The sequence below is a fragment of the Sitophilus oryzae genome, unplaced genomic scaffold (genome assembly GCF_002938485.1).
Source record: "Sitophilus oryzae breed Bouriz unplaced genomic scaffold, Soryzae_2.0 scaffold_1498_pilon_pilon, whole genome shotgun sequence".
Lineage (NCBI taxonomy): Eukaryota > Metazoa > Arthropoda > Insecta > Coleoptera > Curculionidae > Sitophilus > Sitophilus oryzae.
In genome coordinates, this window is record NW_022146167.1 from 331,035 (window position 1) to 346,460 (window position 15,426).

General features: G+C 37.7%; 1 protein-coding gene across 1 annotated transcript; it reads left to right on the plus strand.

The window, feature by feature from the left end:
• Positions 1-1,794: 1,794 nt before the first annotated feature.
• LOC115877695 (tigger transposable element-derived protein 4-like) lies at positions 1,795-4,088 on the plus strand. The gene is made up of 2 exons (XM_030893963.1): positions 1,795-2,540; positions 2,606-4,088. The coding sequence occupies exon 2, from the start codon at positions 2,793-2,795 to the stop codon at positions 3,687-3,689; it is 897 nt and encodes a 298-aa protein (XP_030749823.1). The 5' UTR covers positions 1,795-2,540; positions 2,606-2,792; the 3' UTR covers positions 3,690-4,088.
• The last annotated feature ends 11,338 nt before the right edge of the window (positions 4,089-15,426 follow it).

The window sequence follows — 15,426 nt, forward strand, 5'->3', positions numbered from 1 at the left end:
TCTCTCTGTATGTCACAAATTATCAGCTAACTTGAAAACCTAAAAATACTATCTGATAGGCCTAATAAAGAGACCACGAAAATGTGTAATTAGTTTTTTGATTTTCTAAAAAATAACGACAAGAAAAAATAAAATTGATTTTGAAAAAAATCCGTTTTTTCCAAAAAACTCAGCAACCCTTGAAATTTTTAAAACTTTTTTGATGGCATCTTGGTGAACATCCGAAAGCGTAACTTTGCTCTAATTTAACCATCTTCGTATCTATTACGGTTTCCGAGATACCAATGCTCGTACCTCGAATTTGTAGCACCCTGTATAATTTATAGGGTTTTGTAACAAATTGCTCGGTATTTTATGGCAAATGCTGAAGCTCTGCAAACCATAATCAAGCCTTAATCAAAGCACGTGTGTTTGGAATTTTGTATGTGGCTTAACACGACAGGATCGGGCTAAGCCTTAGGCAGATTTTTGAAATATAATATAATTTCCTTCGGCCACACACCCGCTTTACCCGACCCCTGAGAGCGACCCGAACAGTACAGCGTAATAGACTCTTAAAAATAATTGAAGATTATTAATTCAAATAAATACTTCCCAGAACGAATCGCTAATTTACTATAACTTGATCGAAAACACCACCGCTCGCTTTTAATAAAGAACAAAACTTACGTTACATTATTATTGTTATTGTTAATAAAAGACCCATTACGGCCGAACAAAAATCATTAAAAGCTTAACTGGAAGATATCGGAGCGGCCCGGTGCCGCTCTCCATTGTGGAGGGAGCCGGTTGCGGCCCGAATCAAAGATCCCAAAGCCGAGAAAATTAAGCGATTTATCGTCGTGGGGACGCGGGCAGCGAGATGGCCGAAACGTCCGACCGACCGCACAAAAGAGAGAAAAACGACCCGACAAACGGGCCGAAAACATAAATAATCGCCGAGTAAAAGGTTGATGTTACTGTAAATAGTGCGCGATTATAATAACACAGATGTTTACGGGTCGTACGGCGCGATTAAAACGTCAACGAAGACGCTGGGTACCTGGCGGAGGCCGCTAGAGGGCAGTGGTGGCGATGATGGCAGTGGAAAAGGAGATATTTGTAAATACAAAGCATTAAATAAAATCTTAAGGTGGAGATTGAGCCGTATTCATAAAAAAATCGTGTGTGTACTATGTACGCATATTTGAAGTTAAACTTCTTACTCTTCTTTCGTTTGTTCATCGATAATTAACAAAAATCCTGATGATTTCGGCCATTTAGAGGCATCGGCATTGGTTTGAAACGTAGAGGGCGTTATCTTGTAGCTCGTCCCCAATTATTTCGAAATCGACCCACATTTTTCTTTAATATCAACTAGTTAGTCCTACTCTGATGAAGATATAAACGAAACGTCGTATTCAACTTTTTTGCACGGTGGGACCGTGTGCACCGTCGTTCCACCACGGTGCACACGGTCCCACCACGGTGCACACCACGACGGTGCACACGGTCACACAAAAGTCCACATACCAAATTTGGTCGCGATCGGACGACATCAACTTTTGACGTTTCTTACGTCAAAACTAATTGTCACAGTGACACGTGTCGTACACCATCAAGTTGGCTTTGGTCCAATCTATCGACATATCTAATTTCATTTAAATCAGACTATTTTTTGATTTAATTCATTGATGATGGGGTTTGGTATTGCACGAAATGTCGTCAAACTATCATAAAAAGGTGGATGCATGGGAACCGATTGTAAATCGCTCCTTTAAAATTTTGAAAAGGTCTTTTTAAGATCAAAATACAGTCGAACTTCGATAAGTTGAACTTCGATAACTCGAATTTTTAATAAGTCGAACCAAATCGGTTGGCAATAGCGTCAAAAGTAGAAAATGTGTGTTAATTTGTCTTGATTACTCGAACTTCGATTACTCGAATATCTCGATAACTCGAACGAAATATTTGACGCCATCTTCGATAAGTCGAATTTTCTCGGGGAATCCCCCAATTACGGCAGATCTTAACCTGTCTTTTTTAACATATTTATGCAGGCAGTTCAGTTTCTGTGCTTGCTAAGTTTACGTGTATGACTTACTAGTTAATACTAAGTAAAAAATACTGTGCCGATTCAAGGTACACATTATATTAAAGAAATTTTCGCATTTCTTAATATGTCATCAAAACGTACTTTAAAGACTTTGTCTGTTGATCAAAAATTCAAGCTTATAAAAGAAGTGGAAAGTGGTTTAAAAACAAAGATGTAGCTGTGAAGTACGGTATTTCTGCAAGTACAGTGTCTACATCTTAAAAAATAAACATTCAGTCATCACCGCAATGGAAAGTGGTAGTGCAAGTGGGAATATCAAGAGGCTAAAAAAGCCTATGTATGAAAATGTAGACATAGCAGTTTTAGAGTGATTTAAATCGGCAAGACGGCAGATCTTACCTATATCCGGGGGGTTAATCAAAGAAAAGGCATTAGAGTTTAGTGAAAAACTAGGACAACCAAACTTTAAGGCAAGCACCGGTTGGCTCAATAATTGGAAACGCAGGTATGGTACATAAATATAAAAAAAATATACAGTAATTAGGTTTTAAAGTTCATTTTTTTATGTAGATCAGGCGTATGCCATAAAAAGGCTTGTGGAGAAAGCAGTGACGTAAGTGACGAAGATTGTACTAAATGGAGGCGTGATGTTTTACCCTATTTATTAGAAGGATATCAAGCACGGGACGTGTTCAATGCAGATGAGACGGGATTATTTTTCAAATGTCTTCCAGATAACACTTTAACTTTAAAAAATATGAAGTGCCATGGAGGTAAGCATAGTAAACAGAGAGTTACACTGATGCTTCTTGCAAACATGGATGGATCAGAAAAAGCAAAATTGCTTTTAATAGGTAAAAGTAAGCAACCTCGCTGCTTTCGAAATGTTAAGTGGTTACCTCTTGACTATAAAGCAAATGCAGACGCTTGGATGACAGGCGCACTTTTTGAAGAATGGCTATTAAAATTGGACAAACAATTTAAAAACCAGGGAAGGAAAATTATTGTTTTTATTGACAACTGTCCAGCTCATCCTAAAGACATCCAGAAAAAATTAAAATGTATTAAACTGACTTTTTTTCCGCCGAATATGACGTCTAAGTTACAACCACTTGATCAGGGAATCATACAATGTTTAAAATGTCATTATCGCCGAAGAATTTTGAAAAAATCTATCAAACGTTTTGAAGAAAACAAGAACAATAACATTACCCTTATTGATTGTGTTGACGATGTAACTACCGCATGGGATATCGACGTTAAACCTGAAACAATTTCCAATTGTTTTAAAAAAGCCGGTTTTGGTCAGTATTCTGAATGGGAAGAAGAGGATGAAATTCCCTTGATTTTCCTAAGTGAACGCCTGAAAGAAAAGAGTGAAGACGAAATCCAACTAGAAATCGAGTTTAAAGGTTGGACAAACATAAGAGGTATAGCAGAAGGTAGCACCATCAACGATTTTATACGTGTGGATGAGGATATTGTTACTTCAGAGTTTCTTACCGATGAAGATATTATCGAGTCTTGCAGATCCGAACCGGTACAGTTGAACATAGAAGATGACTGCGAAAGTGACACGATGGAGGAGGAATTTGAAGATGATTTCCAGCAACCACCTTCGAATAAATTGGTTGAAAATTCGTTGAGTGTCTAGCATTCCTATTTAAAAACCAGTGAATATACAACCGATTCTATGTATGAGTGTCTAAATAAAATTGAAACTTTTGTGGAAAACCAAAATAAGAAATTCGGTCGGCAGTCACAAATAACTGACTTCTTTACAGTAAAAGAGTAAATACTATGTACATACATATATGTTATGTACTACTATTTTGTTTTTTATAATTTTCGTTGTGTTCAAAAATCATAGATATTAAGGCTTTTATGTAAACATGTTACCCATTTTTACTGAAATACCTAAATATAATAAATAAATGTTCATTCACAAAATAGTACATGCATTTGTACAGTTAACATTGATAACTCGAAGTCTCGTTAACTCGAAATTTTCATGTGTCAAATCGCTGTTCGAGTTATCGAAGTTCGACTGTAGTTAAAAATTCACAAAAAAGTATTGGTTTGTCATAAACGTTACTTTTTACTCTAACTAAAAAGGATATCCTCCAATAATATTAAGTGTAGTCAGTTGCAGACTCAGTCGTGTAGTATCAGTTGTATAGTGATGGCAAATGTTGTGGAATTGAGAGAGATTAAACACTACAAGAAGCATTTATCAACACCTGTTCGTGATACAAAGAATTATATCATTTTGAAGAGGAAAATTTGCAATGGCTAGCCAACAAACTTTTGAGAACAAATGCTAAAACTCGAGGACTTACCATCCGTCCTAAAAATGAAGATATGTATACGCTATCTCTCTGACACTGGGTATCAGAAAGGCATTTGTCAAGAACTGCATGTGTAAGTTAAGCTACAGTATCTCGTACGACTGCCATATACGGGGACAGGGGTGCAAGGGGTATTGAAGCGATACATATAGCCTAGCTTACCCAAAAGTCAACCTCACCTTCACGTGGTGCACCCTGTTTACACAAACGAGGCTCTGACGTCCGAGTATAGGCGGTATAACCTTATACAACCCTCAGACCTACCATCTTCTGGGGAAAAGGAGTAATAAAATACACCTAGCCGGCCGAGAACGTAGCACAAGGGAACTATCGTCGCAGTCCTCACTGTGCCATAGCCATCCCGTGCTACAGTTGCAGCCAAAACTGTGCGGCAGCGTAACCGCCACAGTTAAACCTTTTCACGCAGCTTACACACAGCAATGATGGAACATTCGAGTGGGACAAAATTATCGTGGTAAAATACCCCCTCAATCGGATCTCCGGGAGGGGGTGCCTACTCGAGCGTATCATCGGAGAAACAAAAAACATCAATGTTTCACGTTCGCGGCGTGGAACGTCCGCACTCTACTGGACAAGATAAATTCAAATCGACCAGAGAGAAGAACAGCACTGGTCTCACAGGAACTCCACCGATTAAATATAGATGTTGCCGCTCTAAGCGAAACACGCTTTGCAGATGAAGGTAGTCTCACTGAGGAGCATTACACCTTCTTTTGGAAAGGTCATCCCGCAACACACAGGAGAATTCATGGTGTAGGCATTGCGATCAAAAACGAAATCGCCACCAAGTTAACAGAAGTACCTATTGGTGTCTCCGAACGTCTTATGACCCTAAGGTACCCCATATCAGACAAAACTTACGTCAACATCATTAGTGCCTACGCTCCCACCCTTGACGCTAAAATTGAAGATAAGGATAAATTTTACCAAGCTTTACAAAATGCCCTTCAACGAATTCCAAAGCACGAACGAATCATCTTGCTAGGTGACTTTAATGCCCGTGTAGGCAAACAACAGGGAAATATGGCCTGACGTATTGGGAAAACATGGAATGGGAAACGCAAATAGCAATGGTGAACGCTTATTAACAACATGCGCAGAGTATAATCTTTGCATCACCAATACGTGGTTCATGTTGAAGGACAAGTTTAAAGGTACCTGGAAACATCCTAGATCAGGCCACTGGCATCAATTGGACCACATAATCGTTCGAAGGACGCATCTAAAAGATGTTAGGCTCACAAAAGCTAGAGTAGATGCCGAATGCGGCACTGACCACCGACTTTTAATTTCAAAAATGAAAATCCAGTTAAAACCCAAACATCCACGCTGTAAAAAGCAAAACAACATGACCAGATTGAACGTACGGGGTCTAGAAAACAACAATACCGCCGACGCCCTCCGGGAAGCCATCAAAGAATCACTTCCACCGATAACTTCAATCTCAGTATTGGAAGCTGAACAAGGCTGGACACAATTAAGGGATGCGATTCATAAAACCAGCGAAGCAGTACTGGGAAAGTCGAACAAAAAGAAACAACCAGACTGGTTTGACGAAAATCAACCGCATATACAGGCTTTGTTGGAACAAAAGCATAGAGCATATCAAGCCGTCACTGCAAATCCACATAATCCAAGACTGGTAGACAACTTTAAAGCAGCCAACAACACGCTTCGAAGAGAACTGCGCCAAGTAAAGGATAACTGGTGGTCACAAAAAGCGAATCAGATTCAAGAGTACGCCACGCATCACGATTATCGTAAATTCTTCGAGGCTGTAAAAGAAGTATACGGCCCAACTAAGAAGGTAAGCTGCCCAATCATGGCTCAAAATGGCGAACTTCTAAAGAGGAAGAACAAATTAGAAATCGCTGGAAAGAACATTACAGCCATATCCTTAACCAAGAAAACAACCCCAATATGGAAGCATTAAACACAATACCTCAGTATAACAGCCTCGATGTATTAGACATCCCAATAACAGAAAAAGAAATAAAGACCTCCATAAAACAGCTTAAAAACAACAAAACAGCTGGCTGTGACGATATTCCGGCGGAAATCTATAAGTGTGCAAGTAAAGAACTTATTGGTCATCTTAAGGCTCTCTTTGATGTCGTATGGGAAAGCGGAGAGGTACCTCAGGATTTTCGCAATGCGAATATAGTGAATATATTTAAGAACAAAGGAAGTGCATCAGACTGCGGAAATTACCGGGGAATTTCGCTATTGGCTATCGGCGGAAAAATTCTTGCAAAAATAATGTCAAACCGCCTGCACCCATATATAGAAAAAATCCTTCCAGAATCGCAAAGGGGTTTTCGTACCAACCGCGGCACCGTCGATTCCATATTTTCCATCCGTCAACTACAGGAAAAAGTAAAAGAGCAGGAGTCTAAACTTTATGTTGCATTCATCGATCTAACAAAAGCCTTCGACTCTGTGAACAGAGATGCGCTTTGGGCAATTATGGAAAAGTTCGGAGTACCCAACAAATTTCTTACAGTGTGTAAAAGCCTCCAAAACAACAAGTCAAGAGTGTCACATCATGGATCACTGAGAGACCCATTCCTAACAAATACAGGAGTTAGGCAGGGATGTGTCTTAGCGCCTCTCCTATTCAACATATTCATGGCAGCGCTCTCCATTATAGTGGACAGCAAACTGCAGGAGAGAGGATTGGGCATTAGATACTGATATGACGGCGGTCTGTTCAACATAAAAAGACTCAGGGCAAAAACACGTACAAAATTTATCACAGAACTTCAATACGCTGACGACTGCACTCTAGTTGCAAACACGGTACAACAATTACAAGAAATGTTGAACACATATACCTGGGCATACGAGGCTTTGAGCCTTAAGCTAAACATCGACAAAACTAAAATCATGTGCACTCACCCGGAAGATCACAACAATGCTATAAAAATCGGAGAAGAACTATTGGAATATGTGGCGGAATTCAATTACCTTGGCAGTTTGATTTCGGAAAAGGCCAATATTGACTCTGAAATTCAGCACAGGATTAGTAGCGCCTCAAGGCATTCTGGAAATTAAAAGACAGGGTTTTCTACAATCATGACTTGAGTACAAAAACAAAACTTGCAGTATACCGAGCAATTATAATCCCCACCATGATATATGGGAGCGAAACCTGGGTGCCTTACCGCCGACACATGAACGCATTGAACAAGTTGCAACAGAGACACCTTAGACAACTCTTAAGAGTCCGGTGGTTCCATCATGTCTCAAACGTATCGGTCCTTGAAAAATCTAACTGCGAGAGTATTGAAGTCATGGTCACAAAATCCCGCTTAAGATGGGCTGGTCACGTATGCAGAATGCAAGAAAACCGCATACCAAAATCTCTGCTTTACGGTGAGCTTGTGGACGGTAAGAGGAGGCCGGGTGGACAACTGAAAAGATACAAGGACATTTTCCACGAAAATTTAAAGGGAATTAACATGCAGAATGAGTGGGAAAAAGCAGCTCACAATAGAACTCAATGGAGAAGGGTTGTAAACTCAGTTAACAGCGGCAACCAAAAGTAGAGAGGCAACAAAGCAATGAGATTTTTGAATGTCCGGAGTGCGGTAGGCAGATAACATCACGTATCGGGCTTTTCAGTCACAGAAAAGCTCATGAAAGAAAACGCCTTGCGTGACCATTTTCTTTATGTGTGTCGAATACTCGTCAGCGAGTAACGGCTGTATGTATGTATGTATAATTGACAGCATAGCTGCGCAATCCAATTAAATTAGGAAAGTCCTGCCTTCCTGTCAGATAAATAGATAGAATGCAATAAAAAAAATGAAGAAACACATTACTAAAAATTGTATTAATCAATAATAAATATGTGAAAAGTAAAAATAAATATGTAGAAATATGTAAAAATTTAAAAAAAAACGATTAAAAAAAAGTCGCCTTGACTAGGATTCGAACCTGCCTTACAACGGCTCCAACGTCAATGCAGCGTAAAGTCCTAACGCTTTAACCACGCCGCCACCGAGGACATGAAAGATTCTATGTAAAATTCTTACTTAAAAGATAATGTTTAGTCAAAGTACTTTTTATTTATAAACATTTATTTAATTCTGTTTTTAGTATTTGTTCTTATAGCGGCAACATAGATACATTATCTCTGAAAATTTCAACTGTCTAGCTATAAAGGTTCATAAGATAGACCTTTTTGTGACAGACGGACGGACAGCGAAGTCTTAGTAATAGGGTTCCCGTTTTTACCCTTTGGATACGGAACCCTAACAGCAATCTAGCTATAGGAAAAGAACGAACACTCCACTAACTGGACCAGAACCATTCTGCTTCCCAAGTGAACACTTAACCTAACCTAACTTAAAACAGAACTTTAGAACCTGGAAGACTCCATCCGTAACATAGAATGGGAATCCGCCAACGGTGTAAGACACTCTAAGAAATTTCTCACGACCTATGACCGAGAAAAATCAAAGAATTTCTTTGATTTAAGTAAGAACAATCTTCGGATTATCAAGGGATTTTTAACAGGACACTCAACATCAGTCTCCTCAAGGAACACCTCAATAGATTGAAGCTAAGAAACAACGGCGAATGCAGATTCTGTGGAGAAAATCGGGAAACATCAGAACACCTCATTACTGAGTGCACCGAGACGACAATAAGATAATAAGATACTGACTTTGGTTAAAGCCCTGAAAAAAAAACTGTATGATTCGTTATAACTCAAGAAAAGGAGACACAATAGATTTGCGAAGTCGCGGTGATTAACTCACCTCCTCGACGTCTTGGCAGAATCAATTAAGCCTTTTGTCATGTTTACCCAACAACTCTTCTAACGTATTTTTCTGGTGGTGAGAAAAGGAGAAACGAAAGTAAGACCGTACATACCAGCTAAAAAGAGAAAGGAGCTCCTGAAACGCTGTGCCTGGAAATTTATCCAGTAGTCGTTGGGGATCAAAGGTGGCCGGCATTTTATGTGTGATTAAACAAGGAGCGTAAACAAACAGTTCGGATCGGGTGTAGAGCTCTCGCGATGCGACGGCAAAGGCGGTGGCGGCGGCAGTTCAAAGGCCGCCGCCTCCCGTTAAAATAAACCGCGGCGCTCATCTACGATTGAAGTGTAAATAAACGGGGCAGCGGAACGGGATTGATCTCGTCGGGACGCGGCAAAGTGCGTTGACGTGACGGATTTTCGTGCGGTGCCGCGAACGTCGTCCCGCGTCGAAAATGTCGAAATCGCCATAGCTCCGGATGTTGCTTAGAGTGGGAATAAACTAGAAGTGAGCAAAGATTGAACGAGTATTAAAAATGAATCGTGAGATTCGATTCACTGCTTAAAATACGGTTCGTTCAATTGAATCATGGCCAGCACGGATCCATAACATTTGAACGATGAGCCGTAAAAAAGAGTCGTGAGAATTGAATTGGATCACAATGCGATCGTTCGTTCACAGAGTCGTGAAAATTGATCCCTTGTTTACAATACGGTTCGTTCAATTGAATCGTAGCCAGCAAGGATCCATAAGATTTGAACGACGAGCCGTAAAAAAGAGTCGTTCGGTGGTGGTGGTATAGGCATAGAGAGAGAGCCAGGCACCAATATTTAGACACAAGCCCTAAACAAACATCATGGGCATAAAATGCAAACGATAAGAAAGATATTTACAAGAGTACCTGGAAGGTATTTAATTTTCACGTTAATATTTTTGATAATATTACCGACTATAAACCATTAAATGTCGGACTAAAAGACGAAATCGTGTTTTTATGCAGCTCCAAATAAATATTGTTGGCCTCTACACAATATGATAAAAAAACGGCGTCAGCGATGGTTATAAAATGAAGATCGCTGTCACCGTCGTCGCTGCCATTTTATATGTAAAATTATTTGGGGAATGTCATCGATATTCATTTCCAAACCAACTGGACGCCATTTTATTATTAACGCTTATTATTATTAAATCGGAATTAAAATATAGCTTTTAAAATATTAAATTGGTATTAAGAAGTCTTTGGAATAATTTTAGTAATTTTACTTTAGTAATTACTTTAGTAATGAATTGGATTGATAATTTAATATTATTAATTGATAATATAATATTATTTTTAATTAAATTATTTTGGAATGATAATATAATATTATGGGTAAAATAAAATGAATCCAATTACGCCAGTGTCATAAAGTGTTGAAAAACAAATGTAAGAACTGTATATTTCTTTTTCTGGTCCCTTAAGTAGAATTTAGAATTAGAATAAGTGGGAGGGGGGTTAATCTCTGCGACCTTAGAGATCTATTGTGTCCCCCTTTCTTGAGTTATAACTCATCATACAGTCCCAGGACTTCCTACGGAGACCCGTGTCCCTCACAGTCGAGGAGCTACGACCCAGGCCGGGTAGACGAAACGGTAGCTTGTGTCGCCTGTTGGGTTTAGAGGTAGAAGGTAGGCTCCCGACCCTTGGAGGAGGTGGTAGCTTGTATGCCACTTGCGGAGGATGGTCTCACGCAAGTGTCAGCCACCTCTCCTGTAGTTCTCTTTGGGTTTGGCCCCTTGGAACTTTCATTGTTACTGTTCCCAGTGTCGCTAGGGGGTTTCCCCACAACTTCACCGGTCATGTTTTTATTACTATTATTATCAGATCTCATAGTGTTCCTATGAGTCGCTAGGGACAGTCGGTCCACTTCTACAGAGCCCCGCATGTAGAAGTAATGGGTAAAATACAATGGGGTGCCCCCCGGTGCCCCAAGGTTGAGGCTGTCCGTAGCCCGGCCCGGTATCGTTATATGTCTTGGTGCAATTCCCTGGCCACGACACTACAGTCAGGGACAAGACGATGAGTGAGATGCTTCTTAGACCAAGCCAAGTGCTAGAGGGGATTCCCCCTAGCACCTGACCAGGAGCTTCCCCACCAACGACAAGGTCTTGCATGTCCTAGGGGAAGGTCCCTTAAGTAATTTTCTGACCAAATTATCGTCGGTAGTGCCAGTTACGATTCTTATGAAACGTAAATTGTGCATGTGGTTCGTTCAAATGAACGAATCGTAGGAGTCTATTCAATATGAGAGATTGAATCGTGTGATTCGGTTCACTAGAAAAGAATCGTAATGCCCATCACTAGAATAACCGGATGTGTGATACGGCGCTTTACTTGCTGTGCACTATCATCAAATAAAACCATCATCAATGGCGAAAAAATTGTCCGATTTAAATGAAATTTGGTACGTCGATAAATTGGACTAAGGCCCACTTGATCATGTACTGTCACACAGTACATGATCCAGTGACAGTTACGGACTGACACGTCACTGTGACAGTTAGTTTTGACGTAAGAAACGTCAACATTTGATATCGTCGGATCGGGATCAAATTTGGTGGGTAGCCTATGTGAGCGACGCGACGGTATCACACGGTCCCACCCTGTAAAGTTGGATACGACGTTTACATCTTCATCAGGGTGGGACTAAGGATTTGACATTTGAAGGAATACAAATAAGAAAATACAAATTTTGTGAAAGTGAATCAAAATATTCGAATGTGAATATTCGATGAATCAAAGATTCCAAACTACATTTTTTCAAACACGTCCTTAAAACCTGTCAATTTAATAGCTGCTAGTAAGAAGGTTCACTTCAAATATGCTCAAAATATGCACACACATTTAATATAAATTTATTGACAACATCCATATTTGATATTGACTATGAACTTTCAATACCATATTGGTTAAATTAATGCGTCCAGTGTAACCACACTGGTCGTACGAAAGAACTGTTTTGAATAAATTCCACAGAAACTAACTACCGACCTATATAGGTCTTTAGTTTAAGTCACAATTTGTGGTATTACTAAATTGTGGTAAATATAAATATGGTAAAATATGCTAAATATCACATATGTATGTATACCTATAGGTATTTTTCCATTCAATTGAGTGTAATGAAATCAGTTCCCCCTTAGAAGTTTACGAGATAAATATTTACAAGATGTAAAGGTACATGTGTATGTTTTCTTATTGCTCTAAGTTCTTTCTTAGATCTTTTTTAACCTTGAAATCGGAAAAGTTTGGATTAATTTCCTTTCATTTTATATTTATTTATAATAAAGGAAATAGGTTTTTGAAGTTAGTCGATAATAAGTAAATAAAGTAACTGTTAGAGTAGTTTTATATGAGTTAGAAAATGTAAAGCTTTACTTCGACGGTTTACGTTGTACGAGTATTATTTTATTTGTTTCTGGTTCATAAAATACAAAATACCTAATAAATAGGGTTTGCGTTTGAATTTATATTTTTATTAAGATCTGGCTTATTTATAACACAGAATGTCACACAGTATTATTCCATTTAAGATGGTTCTTACCAAAAACATCTAAATGGGTAGACAGAACACTTCATTCATAAAACTCAATTTTTTAGAATCATATATAGTTTGACACTTTTATGAGAGTTAAAAAGAGATGGATACATAAATATGACAACACGGTTGAGTTTTGGTTATTTTTCTGTCATTTGGCTCTATCAGTGGCGTGATATTTTTTTATCAAAAATTGATGAATTTTATCAAAAATTGACTGGGATTGCCTCAGACCAATTTTAATTAACTAGCTTTGCCTGAGATCTAACTGACGGCAACTCTAATTTCACAATCAAAAGCACCAACAAATAAGAAAGTATACGTATTTTGTAATAATCTACCTTAATACGTTATTATTTAATTTTACTTATTAAGTAAAAAAAACGAAATGACACTTACCGTCGAAATATCAATTATACCGGGTTAGGATAGTCCACCTTTTTACAAACTATGCACTGGCGAAATATCGTAGATAGTTAAAAACTACTTTAAATAGTTTTCTTTGCAATAAACACTAATAATTATTAGAAAGTTGTTGAAAAGCTACAAAAACTTTCAACTACCGCAGAAAACTCACAACCGCGTGCTGTCAAATATAAGTTGAATGAAAACAAATGAAAACGTCAAATTTCAGCGTAATTCCTACAGATTTCGACAATTTTGTAGTAAAGATGAATCCACAGCGATGACCCTAGTTGTCATTGTAATTTTCCTAATAAAATTTAATTAGAAAACTCAAAATAATTTCAAAGGTATAATCCTGGCACAAACTATGTATATTAATTAAAGTTATATACCTACACAAATATTTAGTTTAAGGTTAGTTTAGTTTAAGGTACCCAAAAAACATTAATAACAAAAATAACATTTGGAACTTGAACTGTATTCTATCACATACCGCGTAAATCTGTCATCATCGATTTTTGCGGAACACTGTTCGTGATCGCGATAAAATGTAAATTGTTTTGTTTCCCTTTATTTAGATGTCTTTGGTTCTTACATACTATTTATTGTGAGCTGATTATGATTTATTTTTAGGATCATCAACATATAAGATAAAATTGTTAGTTTTGTTGTTTGTTGGTTCCAACACTGGAACCAATAATGGACGCATCGTGTAGGATCGACTTAACAGAAATGGGGGAATCAAGCAGGTTTTCAGTCAAACCATTCCTGAAGCAACTAAGAAAGGAATAGTTAAAGGGATTTGCTTCAGAATGATTACTCTCAGAAGGCCGAATACAAAATTATATCAAATTGTAAAACTAACTCATTGGTTCATCGACCTCTCTCTTTCTTTTGACTATTTATTATATATGTAAAAGGAATGTCAGAAATGATCAAGCGAATAGCCAAAAAATATAAAGTTAAAACTACCTTCAAATCTGGATCGACTCTAAGAAGTATAACAAAAACAATACCGGAGTCATTGAAACAGAAGAAAGAGTGTATCTATCAATACCTTGTGAATGCAGTTAATCCTATATTGGAGATATTAAACGTCCTCTCCAGCACAAAAAAACAGCACAAAAAAATTCTACAAAAAGATGAAACAATGAAGGCAGACATTGCGGACCATGTTTGGCCAAAACAGCACAATACAGGGTGCCGCACCTCATTCGCCTCGGTTGATTATACTAAAAGGGAAAGATGTAGAAGAAAAAATATTTTATGGGTATATGTGGGAAGGCAATGTGCATAATATAAAATTATTTTGAAATGTACAGGGTATATTAAAACGAAGATCCACACCAAAGTTATATTTTTCCTTATGGAACACCCGGTATTTTATTTCATATTTGGATCCGTGGACACAAAATAAGGCATTTATTATAGGTTAAATATGTTTACAAGCTTTGGTTTTTGAAATATTTAAAGATAATTAAATATGCATGCTATAAAAAAAGATTGTCAACACCCTGTACAGGGACATCATTTTAAGTGTCTCACTCGATTTATAATTTTCCTGTTTGGTATTTAAAGATAGTAGAAAGATTTCCTAATGTAATTTTTCGCGAGGATGCCGATTCTCTACACCAAAATTTTTTAAAACGTCAATTTTGACAGATACGACGCCATCTTGATTTTTTTTAAATGGAAACCACCACATATTTTAGCATGGTCCGGTAGACATATTTTAGATAATTTCAAAAATATATAGTTTAGTATACTTTGCACTTACCGTTTTCGATATACAGTGTGATTTAAAATGAATTGTTCCAGAATCATTTTAAGTGTCTCACCAATTTAAAATTTTCCTCTTTTCTATTTTAAGATAGTAAAAGATATTTTTAATGTAATTTTTCGCGAGGATGCCGATTTTCTACATTAAAATTTTTGCAAAGTCAATTTTGGCAGATACGACGCCATCTTGATTTTTTTTAAATGGAAACCCATCAAATTTTAACATCGCCCGGTAGACAAACTTTAGCTAATTTCAAAATATATAGTTTAGTATACTTTGCACTTACCGTTTTCGATATACAGTGGATTTAAAATGAATTGTTCCAGAATCATTTTAAGATGGCGTCGTATCTGTCAAAATTGACGTTGTAAAAAATTTTAATGTAGAAAATCGGCATCCTCGCGAAAAATTACATTAAAATATCTTTTTACTATCTTAAAATAGAAGAGAGGAAAATTTTAAATTGGGTGAGACACTTAAAATGATTCTGGAA

Excerpts from the sequence above, each read along its gene's own strand:
- LOC115877695 (XM_030893963.1), top strand. The coding sequence starts at position 2,793 with ATGAAGTGCCATGGAGGTAAGCATAGTAAACAGAGAGTTACACTGATG.